Source organism: Poecilia mexicana, unplaced genomic scaffold, assembly GCF_051168715.1.
Source record: "Poecilia mexicana isolate PSO_F unplaced genomic scaffold, ASM5116871v1 scaffold_7, whole genome shotgun sequence".
Taxonomy (NCBI): domain Eukaryota; kingdom Metazoa; phylum Chordata; class Actinopteri; order Cyprinodontiformes; family Poeciliidae; genus Poecilia; species Poecilia mexicana.
This window is the reverse complement of record NW_028263376.1, coordinates 27,405,642-27,432,567: the sequence shown is the minus strand read 5'-3', so window position 1 is coordinate 27,432,567 and position 26,926 is coordinate 27,405,642. Positions and strand designations below refer to the sequence as shown.

The window sequence follows — 26,926 nt, the reverse complement described above, 5'->3', positions numbered from 1 at the left end:
GATTCATGGGACACCAGCAAGGCGAGGTGCTGTTAGACGTTTGATAATGAGTCTTTTAAATTCTCTTCCATCCTTCAAGTGTAGCGTTGGTTTGAAATGGATTTTTAAGGCCAACCAACATTGTTGTTGAATAAAACCAGCTGTAAACAAACTTTAAAAATAAGATTTTAATAGATTCTTTATTCACTCATAGTATTCTGCTGACCCGGTTGTTTGAACCAATTGCTTCTCATCAGTAAAAATGTGAAAAGTCACTAAACTTTTCAATCTCTAGTTTTTCTCAAAAGCGAAATGTGTAGGATGCCGGTTTGCTAGGTTTCCATCCACTGCTCTGAGAGAACTGTTTATTTGACTTCTTCCTGGTCATTGAGCAAATCCCTATTTAAATCTTTGATATATAAACTAAGAGTTTGTGCTGGAAAATTTTCCCATCATTACTTTGGACTTGGGTGGCCCATTGTGTTACTGTATGCACTGTTGCCTGAATTTGGTGCTCTAAAACTAATCGCATTACACTTTGGCTGCCGTCATGACCTCACTTTTCCTTTCTTTTATCCATTTTACATCTTTCTTCATTTCTGACGTGGAAACAACTACGTATTTTGTGAGCTAAAAGCCTGAATAAAAAGGAAAGAGCTGTAAAATAACCAAATACTGTATACCTGCTAACGTCGCCACAGCACAGATTAACAATTAGCATTTTACCAGAGTGCAACGAGTAGATAAGCCACCACAACAAGTGAGCGTAGAAAGAAGCATTTTCATAGATTTCCCTGATGGCTGCATACATAAAATGAGCCATATGGGCTAAACGAGGGGATAGTGTTGCAGGGGTAAAGTGGCTGCTCTCCCCCTCTGCACTGTTGGAGAATTCTTTCTAAACAAGGTATGGAATGCACTCCTGTGTTTCATAATTTGTTCCCTCATTCTTCTCCTCTGCACGTTTACAAACAGAGTTCTGAGGAAGAAGGAAAAAGAGGGAGAAAGATTGTGGGAGACGGTGGAGCTGACATAGATGGAAGCCCTGGAAACATGTCAGGGCAAGGCGATTAAGTAGAGGAAAAGGGAAGGAAGAATGAAAAGTGAAAATAATGAAGAAGAGAAAAAAAAAAGAAGGAAAGGTGGAGGGTTAAGATATGATTAATAACTGGATGACTGACTGTGTGCTGACCAGAATGAGAGAGAGCTGCGGCGAAACAAAGAGAAGAGAAAAATGAGAGTGGCCCAGGAGGGATCCTAATGTTCAAGTTGGCAGATCAACCCAAAATTCTGACCAGCAAATTTCTTCATACAGCAGGAGACTGGGAACAATCGGTCCACTCCCCTTCAACACATCCCTACTACATTTCACATTTCACACACACACACACACACACACACACACTCAGATTGCATTTCTATCCGTCGCTGCTTTTCCTCTGTGCAAAGAGCAACAGTATAAAGAACATCTCAGCTGCACGATGCAGAGGAGGCAGGGGGGCCTGGGGTGGGAGGGGGTAGAGGAGGTGATGAGGTGGAGAGAGAGAGGAAGAGAGAGAGGGGGGGAGTGGGGAGGGGCTGGGAGTGCAAAGTTTAAAAATATCTCAGAGACACAAGGCTAGGGCCACAGTCGGCCAGCATACCTTCAATTTCAGCTATTTTGGTTGCTTTTTTCCATACTGTCTGAAGTCTGCCTTATAAGCTGATGACAGCAAAGACGATTCTTCCAGCTGAGACATAAAAAGGCTGTCACAGAAACTTTTCCCCAAGCATTTGCCAGCAGGGCTGTTTTCTGTCAAAAGTGGCCCCGGCTTGTTATCGTGTATTCATGCGTCTCCGAGGTCGCAGGTTAGCAAACCGAAAACTTGGGGGTGGAGAGTAGGGGGGCGAGGACTGAAACTGAAAGCAGACATGCTAATGCAAGACACTGAACCCTTCCACCTCTGTGTCTGTAACACATCAACACTAATCTCCAGAGCCAAATGGACAAAAAAATGTAAAAAATGTTCAAGTTTTTTTGTTGTTTTTTTCCCCCCTTTCTAACCAATGAGTCATGTGTTCTAATCACTGTCTGTGTGTTGCATGATCTCTGCTGGGTTTTTTTTTTTTTTTTGGGAAAAATCTAATTGTGCCCTCTTATGTGCAGCAGGTTGAGGATGATTTGCCTTGAAGGCAAGTGTGTCATTCTAGATTTGGAGATTTGGCTTCTATAATCAGACCCACACACGCAGCAAAACTGTGTCATCATATCATGAAACGCAAAGTTCAATCAAACATTTGCAGCATTTTTTTTATGTATTTAGCAGTGTTTCATAGAAGCCTTTGTTCTCCCTATCTTCACAATTCAGCCATCTAAATGTGTGTGTGGTAGCGTATGCGTGCGTGTGTGTGTGTGTATGTGCGTGTGTGGGGGTGTGTGTGCGTGTGTGTGCGTGTGTGTGTGTGTGTGTGTGTGTGTGTGTCATTGCTGTGGGGGATCCTTGTTCTCGCTGCATGCATGAGTCAACATCAGTCCCCCTTACTCACAAACAAGCTCAGATGGGAAAACGAACATGTACAGTTTAGATGCAAGAGGAAGACTTGAAAGAGACATTTTAGAGAAGAACAAGAGACAAACTTCAGAAAAGATTGATAAAGATTAAAGCTGCAGAGCTCAATCTGTAGACTGTAACCTGCCACCACCCATGTGAAGTCACTGTTCTTCCAGTCGCTCAGAGATCAGGTGAAGCAGTTTGTTACTTTTATTAGCAGAATGAGTCAAATGTCAAGATTTTTCATTGGAAAATCTTACTTCCTGGTTTGGGTTCTTTGGGTGGAGGAAAATAGAGCATTAAAAAATCTTGTTCTTTACTGTCAGTTTTATTGATCCATCCATCCAGCCAGCCAGCCAGCCAATTATGACTGCAGCTTTTTCTGAATTTTTCCCGATGTTTAAAGCTCAGCCATCATTCTACTACGTGCTGCAAGGCCGTTGAGTTTTCTTTTACTTTCACAAAATATTGCTATTGTCCTGCATTCTCTCACATTAAAAAAAATAAGCATTAACCAAATCTATTTCATTATTAAATCGGCAGCTTGGATTTCCAGTCTCTGGCCCATGAGTCTAATTGACTGGGCATCATAAGCACACCATTTTCCAAATGGTTTGTCAACAGCCTTTGCTGGGAAGCAGGTCTCCCTAATGGCTCTCTGCTAGGTAGCCTGCTAATGTGCTGCGCAGAGTTAAAGTGAAACGTGTGCTTTTGTCTCTCATTTTACCATCCCTCTACCTGTGTACAGTATCCTCTTGGCTGTCTCTATCGCATTGACGATTCAGTCAATAGTCCTTTCCATGCTGTGTTGTCATTATGTCACGTAGAGTAGTGTGCAAAATTCTTGAGTCTTTCCCCACACATTTCTGTGTTGGAGCTAAAGATTAGAAACTAATTTTACCAGTATGTGAATATTGTTTGATAAATCACTTGTTTAGGTGCCTTGCTGGGAATTTTATCTCTGTATAAAGACTCTAAAACTCGAGGGACAAGCTCCCGTTTGTGTCTACTCATAACAGACAGCTAGCGTACAAACATGTCACAAAGACAGTTCACCTTCTTGTTGTATAACTGAAGCGTTTAAAGTGCCAAACACGACGTCTGACGCATATTTACGTTGAGCTCTTAGCTGAAAACTTGGTGAACAGTAGAACTTTGCAGGAGCATAGCGTCTGTGTCAAGCCTAACCCTTTTTTGTCTTCTGAAGTGTATGAACATCATGTATGACCATCATCTACTGAAAACAATATGAATGTCTTTGTTAACAATCCACTTGTTGAACGTTGAAAGACCTTCAGCGGGCCTGGAGAACCATCGATCAAAACAAATTCTTACTCCCCAAAACAAATTTCGTGAATAAATCAGCTGTGGTTTAAAACTTTTGCTCAGTGCCATGTTTACGGTAAGCATTATTCTTTCTAAATTGTCTCAGTCATGCAAGCCGTCTCACACACCCACACACGCGCGCGCGCGCGCTGTCATGCTTTCCAAATAAGTACTGCTTGTATTTCATGTCATATTGATTAAAACGTGGAAACAATTTGTGGCAAGGGTGTCTGTGTATGAAGCCACAGAAAAACTCTGATTAGCCCCACAGCCTTCAGAGGAAAAGCGAATGGGTTACACGCAGGAACGACGGCCATCTAGCAAGGCATTTAGTCTCAATGACAGCAGCTGAAATCGCACGAGTTCCTCTATTTTTTTTTCTCTCTGAGAAGTGTGAGAGGAGTTGATTCGTCTCTGCATGCATGCATCAAGAAGGCAAATACGTTTGTGTCATCGTTTAGTAAATAAAGTAATTATTTCCATGATAGGTAGGAAATGAATCATCCTGCTCTGACATTTCCTCTGGAGTCTACTGAGAAGCCTTTTCAGAATAGATGACTCACAACATTTTTCATTGACAGATTTGTCCAGGACAACCAAACAAGACGATGATGACGATGATGACGATGATGACGACGATGACGATGATGGTCACATCAGAAATCTGGTAGCTCACACTTCTTTACCACACAGTCCTTTTGAAAAGGTATTTACCCCATTACGTATTTTTATCTATTATTTTTCCCCCAAAATTAAATGTTCCTGTTTATAAAAGAGACAAAGAGAACCTGAGTAAATACAAAAAGCTATTTTTAAGTAAAATGCAATTGTCACCTTTCAAGATTTAAAATTAGTAAATGCTTCACCACAGCGAGCAATGTACAAAAAATTAAGAGAAATTAATAAAAAGAATATTAAAAAAAATGTTTCTACTAACAAGTTCAAAAGCAGAGAGTTTCAGAGGCAGTGAACAGAAAGCTCTGTCTCCCTTTGTGGTCATCTTTGTATGTGGACCCACCAGCAGAACCTGAGCATGGGACTTAAAGGTGAAGAACCCCTCTGAGAAAATCTGGTGCTGCTCTGTGAAGAGCTCTCCAAGTCAGTAAAAGAATTGCAGTCTGAAAAAAAACTTGAAGCCAGATGTATTTGCATCCAGATTGGAGTCACATGTGGAAACCTGGAGGATTTTAATAGAAGCCTGGCAGCAGCCTTTGGAACAACTTGCAGCTATTCTAGAGAGACATATGTGTAGTGTGTTGCAATAATCTGGTCACGAGGAAGCAAAAACATGAATAATCATGTTTAGGATGCAAGAAAATGGTATTTAGATTGGCAATATTTCTCAGATGATAAGAACAGAAATGAACCGGAGACTCGACATGCATCCAAAGTAAAAAAAAACTGAATCAAAGTGCATGCCAGGGTTCCTTAGAGAGGATTTTAGCAAAAGAACTAAAAGGTCCAAAGGTCTCTTTTTGTCCCAGACATAAATTGTCCTGTTGTAAAGACAATCATTTCAGTTTTATTTTCATTTAATTGAAGAAAGAAGCTTGCCATCTACTCCTTAGTAAAGGCTAAGCAATTTACCAAACAGTGGAGTTCAGACATTTTAGCTGGGTAAACCAAATGAATATCTTCTGCATAGCAATGTATTTAAAGGTTGACAGGCACAAGGGAGAGCAAATACTATAAAAAACAGAAGAGGTCCAAAAACAGAACCTGGGGGTACACCCAATAGAATTGAATAAATAGTCGATCTGTACTTACATTATAGTTATTTTTAGCTGCTGATTTCACTTAACGAAACAGGATAACCAAATAACCCGCGACCTTTGTGAAAAGGAAGAATTGTTACCGGTGTTAAATCCTGAGTAAAATGCAATTAATCTGTTGAGTTTCGCCACCCATACACAGTGAACTGCATCACCCAAAAATCAAGAAATCTCTCCAACAGAACATATTGACACATGAAGAAGGAAAGAAATTTGGAGAAAATGATCAACTGTGGAGACTTCCAGTGCCGATTTTATCCTTAGTTCTGATGTCGATCCCACACGAAACCAGAAAAGGTATTCGCAGAGGAGTCTGAAGACCAAAACCACTGTTGACAGTAAAGAACTGGAAAGCCCATCTCAGATTTCCGCCCCACAAAAAAACATTTTGATGACTTTTCTGAATTCTGTCGACTGAAAAATCAAAAATGAAATATTTTGGAAGTGGTGTCCAGTTACATGTGGCTTAGCACTAAACCCAGCATTTAAAAAAAAAGAACAACATAACTATGGTCAAACATTAAACATGTAATGTGATGGTGTGGAGCAGCTAGGGTTGATGAACAATCTCCCACCATTAGTTTGAGATTTTCACCACCAGCTCTGCGATTCCACTCTAAAACAGCTCAGAGTAAATATTTTTAGAATGGCCTAATCAAAGTTTAAACTTACAACTCAGATGTCACGACTGTAAGCATTCCCATGCAACCCCGCAATGTGGTTCAAATTCTGCAATAAGGAGGGAGTCAAAATGTATCCACAACAATATAAAACAACTCTTTGTCAGTAGTTCACAGTATAATTAGTTGCATGCATTTTGCGTTAACTCAGGTTATGATTGCCTTATATAAAAATCTAGTGGTGTGACCTGAAACATTTATAAGCATTCAAAAACCAAAGAAAACTGCAAATGGGTGTTTTTAAAGGCACTGTTTGTCGTTTAACCTCAACTATTCCAGTTAAGATTTCCAGACAGTGTTTCAGCTAATGTTTGTTAGAAACACTCTTCCAAAGACAAAAAAGACATTATGTGCTGCAGTGACATGCCTGACCTGTGAGAACAATGGTGAGGGCTGAGGAACTACAAGTCCGGCCTGTATTGTTCAGTGTTTCCTATAAACAACACAACAGCGCCTAAAAGTTATTGCAGAGGTCAGTGCTTCTTCCACATTAAGTGTGCTTATTGTGTTGTATTAAAGTTCTGATCAACGTCAGGGTTAAAAAAAAAAAAAAAAGTTATTCCCTTTCTCACCTCTTGGCCTAGTTTCATTAGGTAATAGGTAAAATTCACATAACACAGCTGGCAGACGAGCAGACGGGCAAAGAAAAGACGCAGAAAACAGCAACGTATCCAGATCTAACCTGGGAGAAGAAACGGTGAGGTCCCCCGTGTTGTACTACCAGTGGGCATGTTCCGGTAAACAAGTTTAAATTTATTATGCAATGTCAGAAGCAAGTAATGAGATTTTAATGGTGGTGATTAAAAACAGTTGTAGAGCACGACCCCCTGCTAATATTTTCCCTCTGAAATGATGTTTAGTACATAAGTAAGTTGTTGCAGACAATTCCTCGGTGTAATAAGAAAATGAAGACATAAGAAATGGTTACAGTGGACTTCATGTGGTAGACTAACAGCATTGAAGGAGAGTTTTACTAGGTATTTTCAAAATAAAATACATTTTGTGTTTCTACCATCGTTGCACATCAAGAGACTGAAATAGCTTCTCCAAAACATCTCAAAGTGACTCACGTTGGACAAAGAGCATCTGTGAACATAAATGTTCAGGTCTTGAATTGGAGGTAGGTCTGGACTTTGACTAGGCCACTCTAGCATATAAAGTCACTTTGATCAAAGCTCTGGCTGAATGTTTAGGGTGGTTCTCCTGCTGGGAGGTGAAAACATTTGTGCATCCACCTTCCCATCAACGCTGATCTTTTTCCCCTGTTGTTGACAAAGAGAAGCATCCAACAGCATGATGCTGCCATGTTTCAGTGTGGATGTGGTGTATTTAATAATGTGATGTGTTCGTCATATTCTACATATATAGCTTTGAATGTTAGCCCGAAAAGTTCTGGTTGCATTGACCGGAGGACATCCTTCCAGATGATCGTCCCCCAAAATGAATTGTGGCAAACATGACTGCTTATAGACTTCTAAAACACATTTTCAGAACCGCTATCACAATTATGCACTTCGTCGCATTGTTTTATCAAATGAAATCACAAAAAAAAAATAAATTAAAACTTGAGAAAAATTGTGTGTGAATTGGTACTGCCTCGTTGTTCTGGAGCCAGTGTTGACTGTGTTTAGACTGAAGTGGTTAAGCTTGGTGCTCACTGTTAAAAACTGGAAGCATGCAAATATTTTCCAGCTGCCTGATTGCTGTTTTATTTTTCAGACAGACTGTCAGCACAGATAATCAGGTGATCCAAGCTCTATAAAAAAAAAAAATGTAACGTGTCAAGAGAGAAGTGTTTATTAATGTTGGTCCTCTAAAGCTGGAGGCGATTTGGACTCAGACTCCAGCAGCTATTAGAGGTTTGGGTTTTGCATTCCAGCATTGTCATCATGTCCGTCTTTTAATAACAATGTAGTCATGAAATAGCACATTTTATTGTATGAAGGAATAAGGTTTCTTTCTTGTGCTGTTAGTGGGAATTCATGATATTCAGTTTACCAAGCAGTAGTTGTGCATGTCTGATGGTCAAAAAAAAAAAAAAAAGTGCTTATTTGCAAAGACTGACGTATTTCCAACTAATAGACTCAAGCTCAGACCATGAACTCCAGCTCTCATTCTGAAGGAGCACAAACTGTTCAACAGCTGTTGATATTTTTGCTCCAAACAAATAATTTTTGCGGCCAGTCCCGCTGACAGTTCCCAAGGCTGAAACGTGTCAACTAGCAACACACTGTTGTCTTTGGCAGATGTCTGAGCACCTTGAGTGCCCATTGTTTTGCTCGGCGTGGCTCATTGAGAGACAACAGAGCACTTAGCCGTGTTCAGAATGAGAGTAGGCTGTTGATCCTTTACATGTTGTACTTGACTGCCAACATAGTCCTGAAACAGTATAAGTTGTTTAAAATTGGGGAAATTGTGTTTATTAAGGCGCCTTTTAATAGCCTGAAATGTTTAATTCCTCCAATCCCCCACATGTTTACATATTACGAGCTAAGCGTGTGTGTATTTGCTGTGATAACACATGTAGAAGGTGAAGTAGGGGAGCAGCAGACGAGATGGAAAAGGAGAATATCCATTACATAAGAGATTAAAAACCAAAGGAATGTTAGGTATGCGACCAAGAACCCTGGCCAATAATGTGAAAGTCAACTCCAGGAGCCCCCCTGAGTACGGAGGCTCGGTGGGCAGCTCCACTGTACGTGCCTTTGATGTGAAAGGGAACAAACACACAGCAGGGCACCAAGGCATAAACTCATATCATGCAATTAGACACCACTGTTGTTTTAACTTTGCTTTGGGCCACAGCAGCAGAGGTCATACTCTATGAGAGTGCAGAGCAACAGCAAGGACAGTGAGGCGACTGGCACACAGTTAGCAAGAACCAAGCAGGAGAACCTGCAGCTCCACAGCTGCGTTTCATTACAACGAGAAGGCACGATTTGGAGACGAAGGACGTAAGAAGGCTGAGTTGGACAAAGATGGGTCCAAGTCATTGCTTAGCAAGCTACCAGTAAAGTTCTAGTCTTTCCACTCGACTGGAGCCCATCAAATCAAATCCCAAAGAAAGAGATGCTGATTACAAGTGAAGTCAAACACCGGAACAGAAACAGGGGATAAGCCTAAAATCATAACTTTTGGAGAAAATACTAATTTTAGGTTTGTTTTGTTTTTTTGTTTTGTTTTGGTTTTTTTGTTTTTTTTGTTGAATATATACCGGAGAAGTCATGAAGAAACCAAGGCCTGCTCTCAATAGCAGTTTCCGAAAGTTTAAAACAGTAAACTTTGTGTTTTTAATGATTGGCTATTCACACACTGTTGTCATTGATTTCAGCCAATAATCTGCACATTTGAAAAGATCACATGACTACTTATCGCTACCACAACAAGATCTGTAGCTTTGACTGTGAACTCTACAAGAGAAGAGAAGAAAAGAAAAGAAAAGAAAAGAAAAGAGAAGAGAAGAGAAGAGAAGAGAAGAGAAGAGAAGAGAAGAGAAGAGAAGAGAAGAGAAGAGAAGAGAAGAGAAGAGAAGAGAAGAGAAGAGTAAAGAAGTCTCCACTTGGCACACTGCTGCTGGATTCTACAGACATATAGTCCTTACTTTGGATATGACAACATCCTCTATAAAGAAATCAGTGACAAGAAAACATGCCAGGGCCATAGTATGATCAGAAGTATTATAGTCTGTCTTTGGTTTACCTAAAGCAGATCTAGGCCTAAATCTTTTGGGGGGTTTTAACCCCACTTTCTTTCCGGTTAGTCTTTGTTCTGGCTCTTGAAGCTTCTTGTTGCTCCTTTGTTGAGTTCTGGAGTTCTTTCCTTGTAACAATTTGAGATAACTTCCACTCCTCAACACATTTGCATAAAACACTTAAAATGTATCTTTTCTCCTTTTCAACACAAACACAGCTCTACAGAGAGTGATGCAGGGCAGCAACTCGCTCACCCTGCAGCACTCTGCAGTCTTTGGGGGGCTGAAAGCTTAAGTGTCTGGAGCGAAGTCAGTCGGTTGGCCTCAGGCAAAACAACACCATGTTGTCTGGATTGGTGGATGTATCTGTGGCTTCTCATCAATCTGATCCAAGCATGTTGTCAGCAGAGGCTCCGATATCAATTTTGAAATTAATTTGCTCAATCCCTGATGGCACTTTGCACTGTTTTAGGGAGCTTTTCCAAATCTGTAACTTGAATAATTAATACAGAAACCGACTGACACAAAAACAAAAAATAAACATTACCTGCATTACTAAAAATGGCTATGATGATAGGCGAGCTAATTATGAAACATTTTAGTAATTTTCTAAGAAATTATTACATCCACTTTCTGCAAGCTCTGTGTCAACCGTGGATGCACTGCACAGTTGCATAATATATTCTTATTTATTCATATTTATTCAAGGGTTAGCAATAAATATGAGCTGACAATGTAAATGCTAACCCTAACCCATTTGCTTTGTTTGCTATTAGAGGTGATGCTTTGTGTTTAGTGCATCACAAAATGTATAAAGATGTCCATGCTGCCTTGGGGTGTCAGTGTGTCACTACCAGAATAGTGTCTCCACAAAACCACTCTGTTGGAACGGCATTATCGTATTTATTTTTCTCCAGTATCTGGTGCTCACCATCGGGGGTCTGTGTTTAACGTGACCTTAAAAGCATAAAGACAAAAAGACTTTAAACTTTAGCGTCTAGGTATTTATTGAAAGTTATTATGTTTTCCTGCTACCCTGCAGCCCTAATGTACTGCTTGGGTTTCAGATGAGGTCCTGCGGATAGACGCCGGACTCCAAATGCAGCAATTTGTAGCAATTATTCAGATTCAGTGAAGGGGTCATATAATATGCAACTTAATTGGATGTGGAGATCGTGTAAGCTGGCTACGGATTCATAAAGTCGAGTGAGGTTTACCCGGGTAAGGCTTTATGTAAACACTTTATTCATGATGTCATATTTTCTAATCGAAAAGCTCCAACACGAGTCATTCACGCTGAAACCATGAACTTCCAAGTCTGCTGCGATATACCACATTCAGTGCTAAAAGTCATAAAATGTTTGCATTGAGTCTGATTCGAGTCCACACCTTCTCGTGTCAGTGGGAATAGAAAGACCAGTTGTTTCAGACCGGGTTCTGCCTTTCACGCGCAACACATAATCTGCTGACACACACTCATCACAATGACGAGGTCCACTTTCCAAATCCTGCTCACAAACAAACTTGTGTTCCCCCTCTCTGTCTTAAAGGGGAGAGTGTGTGATGCACTCTGTCCTTCCTGTTTCCCACTGTGCAGTCTTCTGGGGGGTGTGGGGGGGAAGGGACATGCTTTGCCTGCTCGGATCTGGACGTGTATCACACACACACACTCAAACACACGCGCGCACACACACGCACATCTGTTGCTTTAGATAGAGGTGCAAACTGAAGTCCACATTTCCAAACTCTGCATATATTTGGAAAAACGACTCAGAAAACAGTCTATCTAAACATGCAGGAGAGGTTCAGGTACTGCTTTAAGTTTAGTGATTGACAATAACTCAAAGATTTTTTCTTCTTCTTCTACTTATGTGTTGGTATGAGCATAATACTGACCTCTGACTCTGGCATAGCAGCAGCCACACTTAACTAGGATTTTTCGGAACAAATGCTGGCAGCCACAGCCTCTGTGGTGGCGATGGTGATGGTGGTGGCCCCCTTTCATGCTGTTGAACCATGAGCAAAGGTGGGCATGGGGCCCAGCAGTCAGTCTCTATCCCCCCCACCTCTCTTTTTCAGCTTTACTCCAGCAAAAGTGTAAGTCTCCAAAAAAGGTGTCAGCTGATCCTCTTCTTCTTCCTCTTCCTTCTCCTCCTTTTTCTCCTCAGTTGCCTGTTAACAGTGCTGGAGCCCACATCCAAGACACTGGCAGTCCTCAAAAGAAGCAGGCAAGAGGAAATCCACACCAACAGGGGATTTGTTTTTTTTTTTCTTCTTTTTTTAAAAGGCAATGAAATATTCCTGCGAGCTCATCATCACACTGAACATGTTCTCTCTTCTCCCTGTCTCTCCGTTTTTTTCCTGCCTCTGCTTTCTCTCTGGTGCTGAGCTCTCGCCTCTGTGAACTGCCTGGTCAAATGACAGACGGGGAGACTGTTTCAGAGAGAGAGAGAGAGAGAGAGAGAGAGAGAGAGAGAGAGAGAGAGAGACGGAGATACCAGGGAGAGAGAGAGAGTAAGGGGAGGGTTGAGAAGGGTGGAGTCTACGGATCTTTGTCGGCTATTCCAGTATAAGGTTCCCACTCCCTTGCTTTTTCTTTTTTCTCTCCTGTCCTCCGTTCCTTTCTCCCACTCCCCTAGTTGATTTTTCTAGCTGCCTCTGTTCCATTTCCTCTCCTGGAAGAGGAAATGGAACAGACATGGCAGAGGCAACCCCCTTTGCCATGTCTGTTATCCTCTTTCCTACATGCTTGAGCCTCATTGTGGCAATCCTTACATGGGGAGCCTTAGACAGGACCAGATTAAACGTGTTCTCCTATGCCTGCTCACTTCTGACTCTGTAAATAGTATCACCCGGCCCGGGTCTGTAGCGATACTGATTGCTATTTAAAGACCATATGCAGATTCAGGTTGGGTGTCATGCATTTTTCCATAAGTTAGACACGGGTTCAGTTTCTTTAAGACATGTTTTTGGGTTCTGGGTCACACCTCTTCATAGAGAGTCGTGTTCAGTTGTGAGCCTTAAGGTAACCGTTTTATTTCTCTGTGTCTCCACGGAGCAAATAAGCAGTCTCGTATTTCATAATGTTGTTACTCCTGCACACTGTGTGTGTGTCTGTGTGTGTGTGTGTGTGTGTGTGCGTGTGTGTGTGTGTGTGTGTGTGTGTGTGTGTGTGTGTGTGTGTGTGTGTGGGTGTGTGTGTGTGTGTGAGTGTGTGTGTGTGGGTGTGTGTGTGTGTGTGTGTGAGTGTGTGTGCGCGCACGCGCACGTCTGTGTGTCCAACTCTGTGTGTGTAACTCTCGACATGCAGACTTCTAACTCTCTGTCTGACATGGAGTAACAAACTTACGGAACATACAAACGTAAGCAAAGGATCAGGGAAGTACCCTGTGAGTCTGTAGTTAAATATTAATTGTTTTTAATGATGAATAATTTAGGGAACAGATAAGGGCTTCCTAATGCGCAGAGTTGTCCATCTGTACACAAATTGCATTACTGATGTTCTAGATCCATCACAACTTCTGCGTGCAAGTGTTATTTCAAAACCCATACATTCATATCAGAAAAAGCCAAGAGGGTCAATGAATTCAGAATATGTGGTATGAAAGACCTCCACTGTTATATTATGGTTATTCCTTCTATAATGTATGCAAACTATTTCCTGCTAACAAATGTCCATATTATTGATTGTTTAAAGAAGTTATTATGAATTAATGCACATACATAATCAGAAACTTAATCATTTCCAGACCATTGTTACCTATTCACCCATCTTCGTCATTGCCTCCATATGCAATTGTGCTCAATTCTCATCTCCCTTCAGTGCTACGTTTGAGATTTCTCCCATTGAATTTGACGTCTCTTACAGAGCCAATCAGTATACAGAAGGAGAAGTTCTGAAAAACGATGTCGATTTTATGGCTGTTTTACAATTGCATTCTGCCTGTAGTTTTAGCAATGACAACAGAGGAAGTGAACAAAGTCACTCAGTTCCAATTAACATTAGCAGGCATCTTATTTGGCTTTGTACTTTTTGTCTTCATAGGGTAGGGTGGTTGGATTATAGTGCAATTTCTGGTGAGCTTCATAATGTCGAACTAGTGCATTACATATGTCATGGCCAAACATTAGCAGTTCAGTAAAATCAAAAACAATCGTTTCTCAATAGCTTAGGGTCCAGCCCCTCTGTACGAAGCAAAGCTTGACAGTTACTGTGATGGTTCTTAAGGGTAGAGCCTTACCCCATTTTCTTCCAGAAAATTAATTTCAATATTCTGAGAAAGTAACATGTAACCTCATGGATAGTAACCAGTAAATTCCAGGACAATATCCTGACAGTCTTTAGAGTATAACCTCTTCTGGAAAAGTAAAGGTCTGAGAAAGTAACATCTAATTTCAAGGAGACTTACCTCAAAGTTCTGAGAAAACAACGCATAAGTTCAAAAGCTGCATGGTCCTGAGAGATAGCTCATAAATTCCAGAACAGCAACATATAAGTTTGTTAAATATAACCTCTTCTGGAAAAGTTTAAGTTTAACATGTGGCAATCTCTATGTTCTGGCAAAAATAAATAAAAAAAAATCATGGAAACATATAAGTCATGGAGAATGCAGCTTGTAAGTTCCAGTTAAGTAATCACCAAAGTTTGGGAAAACAATGTGTCAGAGCTGTAAAAAGCAATATCTAGCTTTTAAGACTGCAACATGTTGGTTTTAACCAAACAAAGTTGGTTTCTGTAAAGTTCCCCATAAGTTTGGGCACAGTAACCTGTAAGTACATAGATTGTAATGTCTTAGCTCTGGGATACTAGTCTCTACATAGTGGGAAACTAACATGTTTCCAGTATTATAATGTTTTTAATGCATTGTTCACTTCAAGAGTTTGCAATGTTTCTGCCAAAGCATCTCTATGCATATAAGAGATTAAGCTATGTATTGTTTCTGTGGATTTGACCGCTTTAATAAATGTGTTGATAATTACTTCCCTAAAAACAGCCTCACAAATCCAGATATATGTACAAATAATTATAATAATAAATGTAATCTATTTTACTTCTAATCAATACAATCCCTATCAGATTTACTGAGCGGTTTGCATGGTTAGTACAAATTTACCAGGCACATCGATGCATTTGCCTTAACAACTGAAGTAAATGTTTTGAACCAAAATACTCATGAATGTTGAGCAACCTTATTAGTGAATATGGTGAAATTTGTTTCTGAGTACTTAATTTTTTGTTCCACTCATCTGCGTCTTTGTTCAAGCGTGAAGCAGGTACTTTTTATTTTTATTTTTTAAACTTCTCCCAACTCTTAGAAATGTTTAGGGTTGGATTTGTAGTTGTGCACTGGACATTCTTTGCGTCTGGCGCCAGAAACATGTGCACACCTAGCAGAGGAGTCCTAAATCTAAACTAAAAAATGCAGTTTCCAACACTGTGGAACAAACAAAGCAAACCATATTTAGATGTGAACATCAAAACACCAGAAACACAGTTTACATTTTTAGCCTTTCTTACAGATGAAATCAGAGCGGGCCCGTAAAGTAAAACACGTTCTCTTGAGTAAATAACCCCAGACAGACCCGGCGCAGGAAGAAAAATGAGAAAGGTTTTATGAAATGCTATGACATTCTGGCCTGGAAGCAGCATTCTCAGACTTGAAGATGCTCAGATCGTGACTCGGCGTATGATATGAATTTATTTTCGCAGCACCTCTCTTCCTTCAAAAGCTGCAACCGTAATAAATCACCAGCTAATTCCTGGAATGGTATAGAGACAGGTGAGGATCAGCAGCAATCCGGCCACCACACACGCTCCAAAGCACACCATCAAGTGCCTCCATCTCATCACGGCGACAGGGTGGAGGCAGAGTGCCGTCACGTCGTCTCTGTCATCTATAGGTGACAAAGCAAACAGAGAGGCCTCACCCATCAGCCTCGCAAGCGGGATACACACACACACCCATTGCACAGCTCGCTGACTTGCACAACAGTCTCACTGTGTCTTAATTTACAAACACAGAGAACCCAAAGCAGCTGTAGCACACACACACGCCGAAAAAAAAAGAAAGAAAGAAAGTCCTGCAGAGGAGAAGCCTCACAGTGAAAAATAAGTCATCTATTCTCAGACTCAGTTAGCACGCTGGTTTTTCACTCTCTGCTAATTATACTAGTTATCTGTCTCATGTCATACTGCTACGACATAGTGACAGTTTTAAAAATATTTTAAAAACATATTTTTTTATAAAAGTAACATACTGCAACATTAAGTTGACTTATTAGATTAGGCTGGGTCATACGTTCTATAACCCTCTAGTGGTAACAACTTCACAAACATTATTTCTTGCATTTTACACATAATTTCACTAGTTGGATACTAAATGATATCCGCCGACTATTATTGGCAAATTAACCTCAGGAGTTTAAACGACAGCTGTTGAACCAAATTTGTGTTCATCTTCTCTAAGCCCTTTGTTGTTTTCAACAACTGCTTCTTATGTGGTGGCTATTTTGACATAATGCTGTTCCCCTTTAAATCTAATGAACCCTTTAATTTATTTAAAGACATAAGCAAGTCGGTCTATTATAGACCTACAATGAATCTTTATTTCCAAATTTAAAAACTGCTGCTAATTAACTTTGTGAGACTGGATTTAGAGATCATTAAGTCACAGAAACAGCACTGGTGATAATTACCAATCATCTCCTCCTCCACAGTAGACTTGCATCTATATTTGTCCTGTCAGAGCTTTGTTTGATACTGTCTGTTACAAAATTACATTAAAATATTCAATTAAAGAGGATTTAAAGTGGTATTTTGATGTAAGGGGGGGCAGCATCAGACTGATTTAAGCTTCAAATGTCTCACAGAGTCCAGTTTGTTTTGTAATCCCTGAATCTTCCTTCAGCAGAACGCTAAATGTTTTGGATCATGTTGACTCTACAAATGGTGATTTTGAGAAATATAAGAGATCTACTGCCAACATGTTAATTTTTGCTTTTTGGAGGGGCTTGAAGGCAAAACAACAATATAAATATTTTGTTGTTGACAGGTAACCAGTTTGAAGGAATTGTGAACCAAATCAAAGAAAACATGTCACAACTTTTTTTGGGGGGGGAACAATTTTTAGTATTTGATAACCTGAGGAAGATCACAGTTATTGCCATCTACTGGCACACCCAGGGTATTTCAGCCTTTTTGTTGGAAATTCTCCTGGAAAGGACTTAAAAAAACAACAACAAAAAAAACAGATTAGACCCCAAGCACAGGCCAACTACCTAAAGAGCTGGATCGTTTTATTAATATGCTTTAAATGGAGGCATTTGTCTTTGGACCTGCGCACCAAAGACAGAAGCGGCAAGGTATTTTTAAAAATAACATCTCCTTTTTGTCATTTAGAAATGAAATTTCTATCAACTCCTTCCATTTAAGTCATTACAAATAAATGAATAAAAAGACAAGACAAGAAATGGCCACACCCGTGATGTAGCTCTCTGTGTTCTGCATCAAAACATTTCGTGACTCTGGTGGCTGTTTCCGTGCTGACACTTTGCTCCAATCCGGTATCTCTTCTGCCGTACGGAGCGGAGTCTTTTAATAAATAAACACTTAAAATTAGCCCCTGCAGACATGAGCAAAGATGACAGTGTTCTGAGAAATATGGAAAAAATGTTCCTCCTCTAGCTTTCAGGGAGGAGCGGGGGATGTGAGGTGATGCTTGCATTAGCACACATTCATCTTGCTTTTTTTTTTTATCTCTCCTCTGCTCCTTCTTCCTTCTGCATCCTCCTTCCCCCCAGAAACACTCTCTCAAATACATTTTAATGTGATTCACATGTAGGCATGTACAGATGCAGACAACTGAAGGAAAGCTTTAAATATGTATTTGGTGCGAAACTTCTCTTTAACACTTATCTGTGGGGTTAGAAATATAATCCATTCAAAACTTTTTGATAGTTTTCTACATAAATGCCAAGCAGCTGAGCATGGCTTTATAGGGTGTGTTCTGATAGGAAGTGATTCATGATTTTAGTACACTCCTGCAACCAAATATTTTTATTTTTTTTCCTAATCTTCATTTGATGCGACACTCCCAGAATGCATTTGAAAAGTTATGCTTGACCTGCAATTATAAAGTTCAGACTTTAAGGCCTGGAAATCAGGACACCGATTCTCACTTCAGCAGAGTTTGCAGTTACTTATTTAGTGTGTTCACCAACCCCCTATTGACATTAGCCTCTCCTCACGCCATCAGCCAGCTGAAACCCAGCCAAAATATACTCGCTTACACTTCACTCTCCAAGCTTCTTCTCCATTGCTTTTCCTCTTTAGTTCCTTTCCCTCCCTTTTCCTTTCACCCTCCTCACCCCCATTTCTAAACTGAGCTCCAATTAAGGCAAACTGGCATCCTGAACAAGCTGTTTTTAGGAGGATTTCTCTCTCTCTCTCTGTCTCTCTCGTTCTCTCTCTCTCTCTCTCTTTCTCTCCCAATGTTTTTTGGCTCTTGTTCCATTATAGAAAAGAAGACGTTAGGGTAAATATCCTGTTCTTATTTGCACTGTGCTGCAGAGAGACGTAGGGATTTTTTATTTTTATTTTATCCATTAGGCCACAGTCACAGTGTAAGCATAAACCACGGAGACAGGCAGGTGTGTCGATGGCGCACTTTATGCGTGTGCAGGCAAGTGTGAGAGCGTCTCATCATTAGTGCTTCTCAGAAGCTCCCTCATCAAGCGGTGCTTCTCTGACAGTGTGAGCTCTGCACTACACAGAGGGGGTGTGCAGCCACCGTGTAGACTTGTTTCTTATAACGTAAACAGCTCTCATATGACACTGCTGCATCGAAGCATACACACTGAGAGCTGCTCTTGCAGAAATGTGCTCTCTGTAAAAAAAAAAAAAGTATGGAAATGACTTGAGCTGTAGTTATAAAAATATTCTTCCTGAAACCACCTACTTCACCTCTACAAAAGAAACTTATATAAACACATTGAAAATCACAGGACTGGAGCATTTGTTATATATTACAGAAATGCCATCAAATTTTAGTATAACTACAAGGGTTAATATTTGCGCAATTACAATTCACATGAGAGTAAACGTTTTTTTTTTTTGTTTTGTTTTTTTTTCTGGGTGTAATGATTACACACCAAACAACTCAAATGAAGTTTCAATATATTTTGGCATCTTTATTCAACAGCTTGCACAGACACCAGCTATTAATAAGGTTCTGGAATAATGGCTGCATATTCGAGTATTGTTCTTTTAAAAAATGATAGAACTTATTTAATTTGATCGACTTTTTGACGCTGATAAAACCTTTAGTGACAGCCCATCAGTGACCGGTACTGAAAAGGCCCCCAACGTGTGAGCATGCAATCGTCTCATGCCTCTTTCTACATCTTACAGGTTATTTTGTGGGAGGAAAAATCTTCGCTGCTTGTCCAGGAGGAGTGAATGCTGCAGGTCAATGACTCAACGCAATCTGCTGGGTTTCTATAAATAGAAACCCAGCATTGTATTGTTTGATAGCTGTGATCAGTTGGAATGTGCAATTGATTTTAAAGTGCCTCAAGATGAGGAGTCAAAAAGTCACATTTTGTTGATCGTTATTGATTTGTAAAAGAAATAAAAAGGGTAAAACATGCAAAGGGGGTGAATATTTTTGTAGGCACTGTATTTTTCTGGGTAAATGGGTTAACTGAGTTAGCTTGAGTCCTTCAGTAAGTCACAGAAACCTTACAAGTCATTTTACTACTCAGTTCCATTCGATTCATCCTGATTGATTTATAAAAGCATAAAAAGGGTAAAACATCCAGGGGGTTGAATACTTTTGATAGATTCAAGTTCTAAAAAAGGAACACACTGAGCCACGCCGTCATACAAAGCTAACACAAGCATTTGCCACTGAATAGCTTATTTATTTGAAGCAGAAATAAAAAGTATCTTTTCTTTTTTTTTTTTCGGTGAGTTTCGAGTAACTGTAACTGTTTGTACTCTGTTGTTGTGGTCCACTTCCATCCCTCATGGAGAGTCATTTTTAGCCACAGCAGGAGGCGGCTTGTTCTAAAAAAACAGCAATCTGCTGTACTACTCTCCGTTCTGAAGAACAAAAACATACTTTCAATGATCTGCTGCCCAGCAGCTAAAAGGCATTGGATTTCCTACTAGAGTAAAAAAAAAAGAAAAAGAGAGAGAAAAGAAAATATGAAGCAGAATTGATAAAGACTGGGTAAAGTGTTACATAAAAGCAGTTAAAGCTAAGCTTTTTTATTAATATTATTTGAAATCTATGTTAAAAAAAAAAAAAAACTTATCTTTACTAATCACAGTAAAGATAAGTTACTTACTTACTAAACTAATCACAGATACAGCTCTCAAAAATCTATCTTTGCCTGTGAATCAATACATTTAGAAACCTTGTCAATATCGCCGGTTTAAATTGATTTAAATGTATGTAATTAGAGGGTTAATGGCCACAAGGAGCTCCGTAAAAACAAACTGATTAATGTCAAAGAAGCAGGTAATTCAATAGACATAATTAGCGTATTTTGTCCAAGTAATTGTTCATATCAATCAGCTTAATTAAAACAGGAGAAACAGTACTTACATTTGTCATGTTAAGAATTGACTGGAGTCAGATTGTCCTGGTGTAAGCCATAACGTAAAGCATTCATTTTACATGCAGTACACCAGTCATCCCTATCAATATTGTCTCATATTAATTAATCCATTTAATGCCTAATCAAATGCAAAAAAATCTTTTAGATTACATACCAAGACTTATGAAGATTACAAACTTTTTTTTTACCCCTTGCTTCTCTGCAAGGCAGGACAGCCCTGCACACACATAATCGAGTCAGTCACCTGAGTGAGGCGAATGCTATCTAATCTCAAGCTCTGGTAACCCGATGTGATGCAGCTTCAGGTTGATCTTTGTCCTTTTAAGGTCACGCACAGACAGGCAGTGTAGTCCCAGAGTCCTCTCTATCTCCTTCTCTCCCTGGAGGACACACGCTCCCAGTCTCCCTCAAAACCTGATATGGACAAATCCCAGGACTTCCTCCACGTCGTCCCTACTCACACTCGCACTCTTTAGAGTAGAAAACTAAACGGTTACATTTGAAACTAGGATGAAGTAAGCTTCAAATTCTGCTCGTGAACGGACAAGTTTGTCTGTTATTCCCAAGCGTGTTGAGAGCGGTAGGCGTCTCCCATCTCTCACGTCTAGTACAAACAGAGTTTTGCTACTGTGTTCTGTTCTTGACAGTAATGTCCCGGTAGTAAAAAAAAGAAGATAGAAAAAAAAAAAGACATGACCAGAGGACAGCCAGTAAAACAAATATATGACGTCTGCTGAATGAATGAAAGAAATGCTGCCGGCGTTTAAAAAAGTTAGCGATTAGCATTGTCTTGCTGCTTAGTTAAAAGAAAAGATGCATGTGGATGTGGAAGAAGCAGGACTAGATGAGAGAAAATGTGTTTCAGTGATCTGAAAGTCAGAGGAAAGCAAAGTAGAACAGGATTGGGAATTTGTCAAAACAAGGAAGATTGTCAGAGTTTGCAGATTTGACACTGTCTTGTGTTTCCAAGGAGGCAGCAGGCAGGTTGTCTTATTTCTAAGATCTTCCATTTGTTATGTAAACCCCTAAAACTTATTCACATCTTCTAATAAAGCAGCATATAACTGTGAAGAGCAAGGTAATGGATACAAAGTTTTCAAAACTTTTTACATATTGAAATATTTAAGACACTAAATATGTCTTAAATGCAGTACTCAGACCAATAGTGAGTCGTCTTGTTTTCATTGTCTAGACGTTGAACACGTTTCACCGACTTTCCATTTGGTTTCCCAGAGGAAAACTGGCAATCAGAAAAGCCCAATGCTAAATAAAATAAACAATTTCCATTAACCTTATCATCCCCTTAGCAGGCCCTCAGCCAAACCTATAACAACTTTATTTTATTCTTCTTCAGGACTGGAAACTGTGACCAAAAACAATATTTTGGCTGCATTAATAACCGAGTGAGACCATTACAGATAAGCATCGCTAACAGCTTCCTCTGGCCTCACTCGCACCCTTTTTGTACACCGTATACTGTTCTGCACAACAGTTAGTGGACCAACTCACATCACCCATGCATATATACACACGGACACACACACACACAGCCACACACACACACACACTCCGTCTAACCCAAACCCAGATCCAGCTACAAAGCTCCTTTTGTTCCATTTCACTCCAGGAAAAATCACAACACACGCAAGCCCGCTGCAGCAAAATGAAAAGAAGTTGCACCACTACTGATGGGGCAGAAAGGGGAAGGGAGGCAGCGAAGTGTGTTTTCTTGCCCCATCTGGAAAGAATTGCTTGTGTATGTGTACACACATGAGAACTCTCTCTCCCTCTACCGCTCGCACATGCTTATGGATTGTAAATTATACCTAAGCAATTTACTGCCATCAGCACTACGAGATCAAGAGGGCGGAGCTGAAGAAAAGCGAGCCACTAACTCTCAGGTGTCTCCGATCTTATACTTTCCCCTGAAGTTATTATCATCTTAATGACCTCCATCAGATACGGCAGCTGGGATCTGGGTCCGTTTCGACTCTCACATATGGGCAGCATGCAGAAAGTCGGGCTGCTACTTGACGTTGCACAACCACACTGGTAGATCCATGCATGTTTATCACCCTGACTCCCGTTGGAAACACATCAGTGTTGTATGTTTGTTTGCTGTTATGTAAATCATTGTCACTGCCTCCATTTTATTTTTATTTTTTTGGGACGTTGCTGCATCAAAGCTGAATCTCGAAGTTTGTGTTTCGGTACATGGCTTAGCTCTGACTGGTTTGGTGAGGGGGGTGATGTTTGAACAGCAACACTGAAGATCTACGGTGACAAAAGTGCAACTGCTACAGGTCCTACCTGTTCGTTCACTCCCATTTGGGTTTTGCGCGGCCACGGCCTGTCGCTCCCACCCCGGCCCATCCTGGTCCCACTGGCCCTGCACAGGTCCCTTTTCCTCCTCGCTTGATGGGAGGTCCGCCTCGCCTCCCTCAGAGAGCTACACACAGAGATGCCATTGTCAGCATGGGAGCTCTGCTCCCAAGGAGGAAGCAATTGTAAGATTGCACCAGGCGCTTATGGCCACATAACCGCAGAACAATATACCAGTGGCTGATTTTTTTTTTTTTTCCACAATTCCCTGCATCTTTTTCATCCAGCTCTCCATTACACACAGAGCAGGAATGCAATGGAAATGAGGCCCTGCTTTTGCCACAGAGAAAGCAGTTCCACTCTGTATTTAAAGCCCAGCAGCACCAAAGTGCGGCTCAGCGAAGGAGAGCTGAGTTATCTCCGTTTTGCAGACAGGCAAACAGATCAGATTCCCGCTCGTGGTTTTTAGGGCTGTCTGTCAGGAGGGGCAGAAATGATTTATGATGATAAACATTTTTCAAAGAGACCTTCAAAGAGATATGCACTGAATGTTCTGGTGCACTGTGACCCCTGAATGTCTGATTTCTGCTGCCAGATGTGGCTGAATGTACAGGCTTTACACTCAGTCCTGGAGCCTCTCCTCCTTAAAATATAATCTGCATCAAGAAGACAAGAGGTTTACGCGGATCCTATCGTGTCACCCGACAAATATAAATCTGAACTAATAAAAATCTCTTGTTGGGTTCACCATGGCTCAAGCTTAATGCCACTTTTGTTCAGTATCTTGGTCCACTCGCCCCCAATAAAAACTCAATTTACTAAAATGACGTCTCTCACCATAATACCACTGTACTGACAACTTTATATTCCCGTTTCACATTATTATAGTCTCCTGCAGGCATCGAGTTAGTTGTGTTGATAAGAATTAAACATTATTATTTTTGCTTTATTAACGGTTTTACATGAAGATAAATTATTTCATAAATATTTTTATCCATCTTGAGACTTCTTTTCTATAATGCTTACATTTTTTTTCTTTTTTATGTAATTCCAATTGTTAATGTCACTTTCTTTTCTTGTAGTTCTTTATTTTCTCATAAAACAACTTAAATTACCTTGTGTCTTAACAGTGCCACACACATAACTCTTTGGCAAGGATCCGTATTCATGACTGACATCACAAATATTATAGAGAAACCAATAAGTTCCTATCTCTTATTTGAGTCTTGTGTGAAGGTAAAGATCAGAGAACGTAAAGCTGAAACAGAAAAACTATGCGAGAGTTTGAGAGGGAAACTAACGCGGCGTGACTTTGTTTACGGTCACGTGTTTTGTTCGTCTCCACTCTGCTTCCTCTTCCACAGAAACATCCAAAATTCCTCCCGAGCACTGAACGGGGACAAGGCATCTCCCTACTTGTCTGCCTTGACCATTTTAGGTGGAAATCCAACTTATGGAAAATAAATTAAAATAACCCCCGAGATGAAACGGAGTGAGCCAAAGAAAAGATGCAGTGCCAGTGCTCTCCAAGCCCAGAAAAGCACCTCCATATGTGTGGGCTTCCTTTGTGAATTTTATGCTAACTACGCTTTCACGCAAACACGAGCCATAAACACACAAAGTGATCCACAACAGAGCTGTAACTCACCCACTGCTGATTGGGCAATGCCACGGAGGTCAGCACATCAGCCATGGCTCCCAACATCTGGTCGGTGCGTCCCTGATTCTTCTGCAGAGACTTCATCCTTTCCCTCTGCTCCCCTAACAACCTTCACTCCTCTCAGGCTGTGCCACAGTGTGGAGCCGAGCCCACCTCGTCCCACACTGGAGCCCAAAGCATAAGAGCAGCTTATCCAGGAAGAGGAGGGGGCGCTTACGTTTGTCCGGACCTGGGAGTGCGCACTTCCACAGAAGCCTTTAGAAGTTGTCCCTTTCTCATTCCAGAGAGGTGAGTCTGTTTCTGCCTGGAGTCCGGTGAGCGTCTGCCTCGTCCTGTCAGTGGGAGCCTTTGCCAGTGACACCAGTAGATTTCAAAGGGCCTCCGTGTGCGAATGCAGAGTCCTCTTTGTCAGCTCTCTTTAAGAGGACACTTTTCTTTATTGAGTAATTACGTCTGGGAAGCTGCCCCTTATTTTTGTCTTCACTGAAGTCGGAAAATGAGAATGGTGACTTTTCACGTCTCCCTCCCTGAAATCCTTCTTGCTTATCCTCCATTGGTCAAGGAAGATCACCTCCCTCCCAAAAACCTCACCTCCTACCATCATTCTCCCTCTCCTCTCATCCCCCCTTCCCCCTTGTCTTTGCTACCTGAACTTTGCCCTCCCTCACAGTAAATCAATCTTCTTCTTTTTTCTTCTTATCTCTCTGTTCTGGGCTTCATTTTAACCGCGTCACAGTGAGGTGCACCGTCAACAAATCTGCCCAGGTCTCGTGCAGCAACACGTTGACTGTGTGAACTCTGCAGCGATAAGGGCAACCCCAAATAAGGCCTGAGGGAATGCCACGCACATGAAACTAGCCGAACTGAATGTAACCAACTACACCCGCATCTTACACGGCTCTGTTTACGTCAAAGCAGCTCATGATTCTGGCATGATTCAAGACCGAAGAGGACGGCGGCAGTTCCCTGCCAGGGAATTAAAAAGTTATGATTTCTGTCGAGGAATAAATTATTCGCCACATTTAAATGGCACAGATCACACACATGGCACACTGGTGCATATGATTAGAGCTTTATTACTCGGCATTTCGAAGGCGGTTTGGCCTGTTGAAGCCTCCAGATGTTGAAGAGAAAGTGAACGCTATGCTAAGATTAAAAGAGTTATGTAAAAGCTTCAAGAAAAAAGGTTTCGGCAGCTTTTGGGGCAAGAAAAGGATTTAAAGAGGTCTCACAACAATTTTTCATTATGATCTTTTTTTTTTTGTTGAATAGTCACTAATAAAACTTATGTGTTTTTTTTTTTGTTAGTTGGATTTTTCATGACAAAACCAATGCAGACGCACCACCATTCTCTGCAAAACGGTTCCCCTATTTCTGTTAATTGTCATTTATAAATTGTATTTCCTTTTATCAAATGGCTGGTAAAACTGAACTCCTGGGATTTGTCTCTGTGCTTTAGTCACAGGCTTATAAACAATATAAAATAATAATCTGTTTTTTATGGGGGAGAAGGGAACTGAAATCAAATCAAATTCTCTGCAGCGAAAGATCCTACATCGACAACAGGGTGAGAAATTAGAGAAACACAATGTGCACAAGTTTAATGCAACATCAACAATGGTTTTACATTAAACGATAAACATAAGCACCACAGTACTCATGATATCATATTCTTCAATAACATGATGCTGAAAACCAAAGAAAAGATTCTGAGTACTTAGCTTATTTCTGAAGTTTCTGTGGACACGGAGAAGATGCAGAAAATAATCCTGGCACCCGGCAGACTGTTTCATAATAACATGTTTTAAATTTAGGGGTAAGAAACGAGCAGTTTCAACTTCTTAGAAATATGTGTTTGCAGCAAAATTAGGCATTCTCAGTTTCAACCTTTAAAATGTCTTAGATCATTTTCAGCGTTTAGCAAATTATTTTACCAGACGTCATGTGGCAATAACATAAAACCATTTCTCTAAAACATCTTCTCAATGTATTTTTATCCTGCCAGTGAAAGTCTTCAGTATCATGCGAGTCTGGACAGGAAGTCAAGTACTCCCCGGATTGGCTGCTGTATCAGTCAAAGACAATCAGGTACACACACACCAACAAACGCACACACCCACAGATAGTAAGTCTGTCTGTCTTCACAAGGACTTTGCATTAGCCCAGGAAAAACCAGCCACTTTGCTTTTTACAGAGGGTCAGTGTTGTATTGTATTAACTTTGTATTGACTTCATTCATTTTTCATTCAGTTCAGTAACCTGACCTTTACCCTAAGCCATTCCTAGTACTTGCTTAACCCCAGACCTAAACCTAATTCACACCTCAGTCCTAAACCTACCCC

At 40.6% G+C, this 26,926-nt stretch overlaps 1 protein-coding gene across 3 annotated transcripts in view; it reads right to left on the bottom strand.

The window, feature by feature from the left end:
- arhgef25a (Rho guanine nucleotide exchange factor 25a) overlaps positions 1 to 26,367 on the bottom strand; it is a 59,295-nt gene extending 32,928 nt beyond the window's left edge. Inside the window, exons 1-2 of one of the 3 annotated variants that reach the window (XM_088007372.1) lie at positions 24,573 to 26,367; positions 22,913 to 23,051 (exon numbers count right to left, since the gene is read on the bottom strand). In XM_088007372.1, the coding sequence (XP_087863498.1) occupies positions 22,913 to 23,051; positions 24,573 to 24,668 (235 nt within the window). In that variant the 5' untranslated portion in view covers positions 24,669 to 26,367. Of the gene's footprint in view, positions 1 to 11,875; positions 13,574 to 22,912; positions 23,052 to 24,572 lie in introns of those variants that run through there. The other 2 variants (XM_088007373.1, XM_088007374.1) reach the window with 2 other exon arrangements.
- Between the last annotated feature and the right edge of the window lie 559 nt (positions 26,368 to 26,926).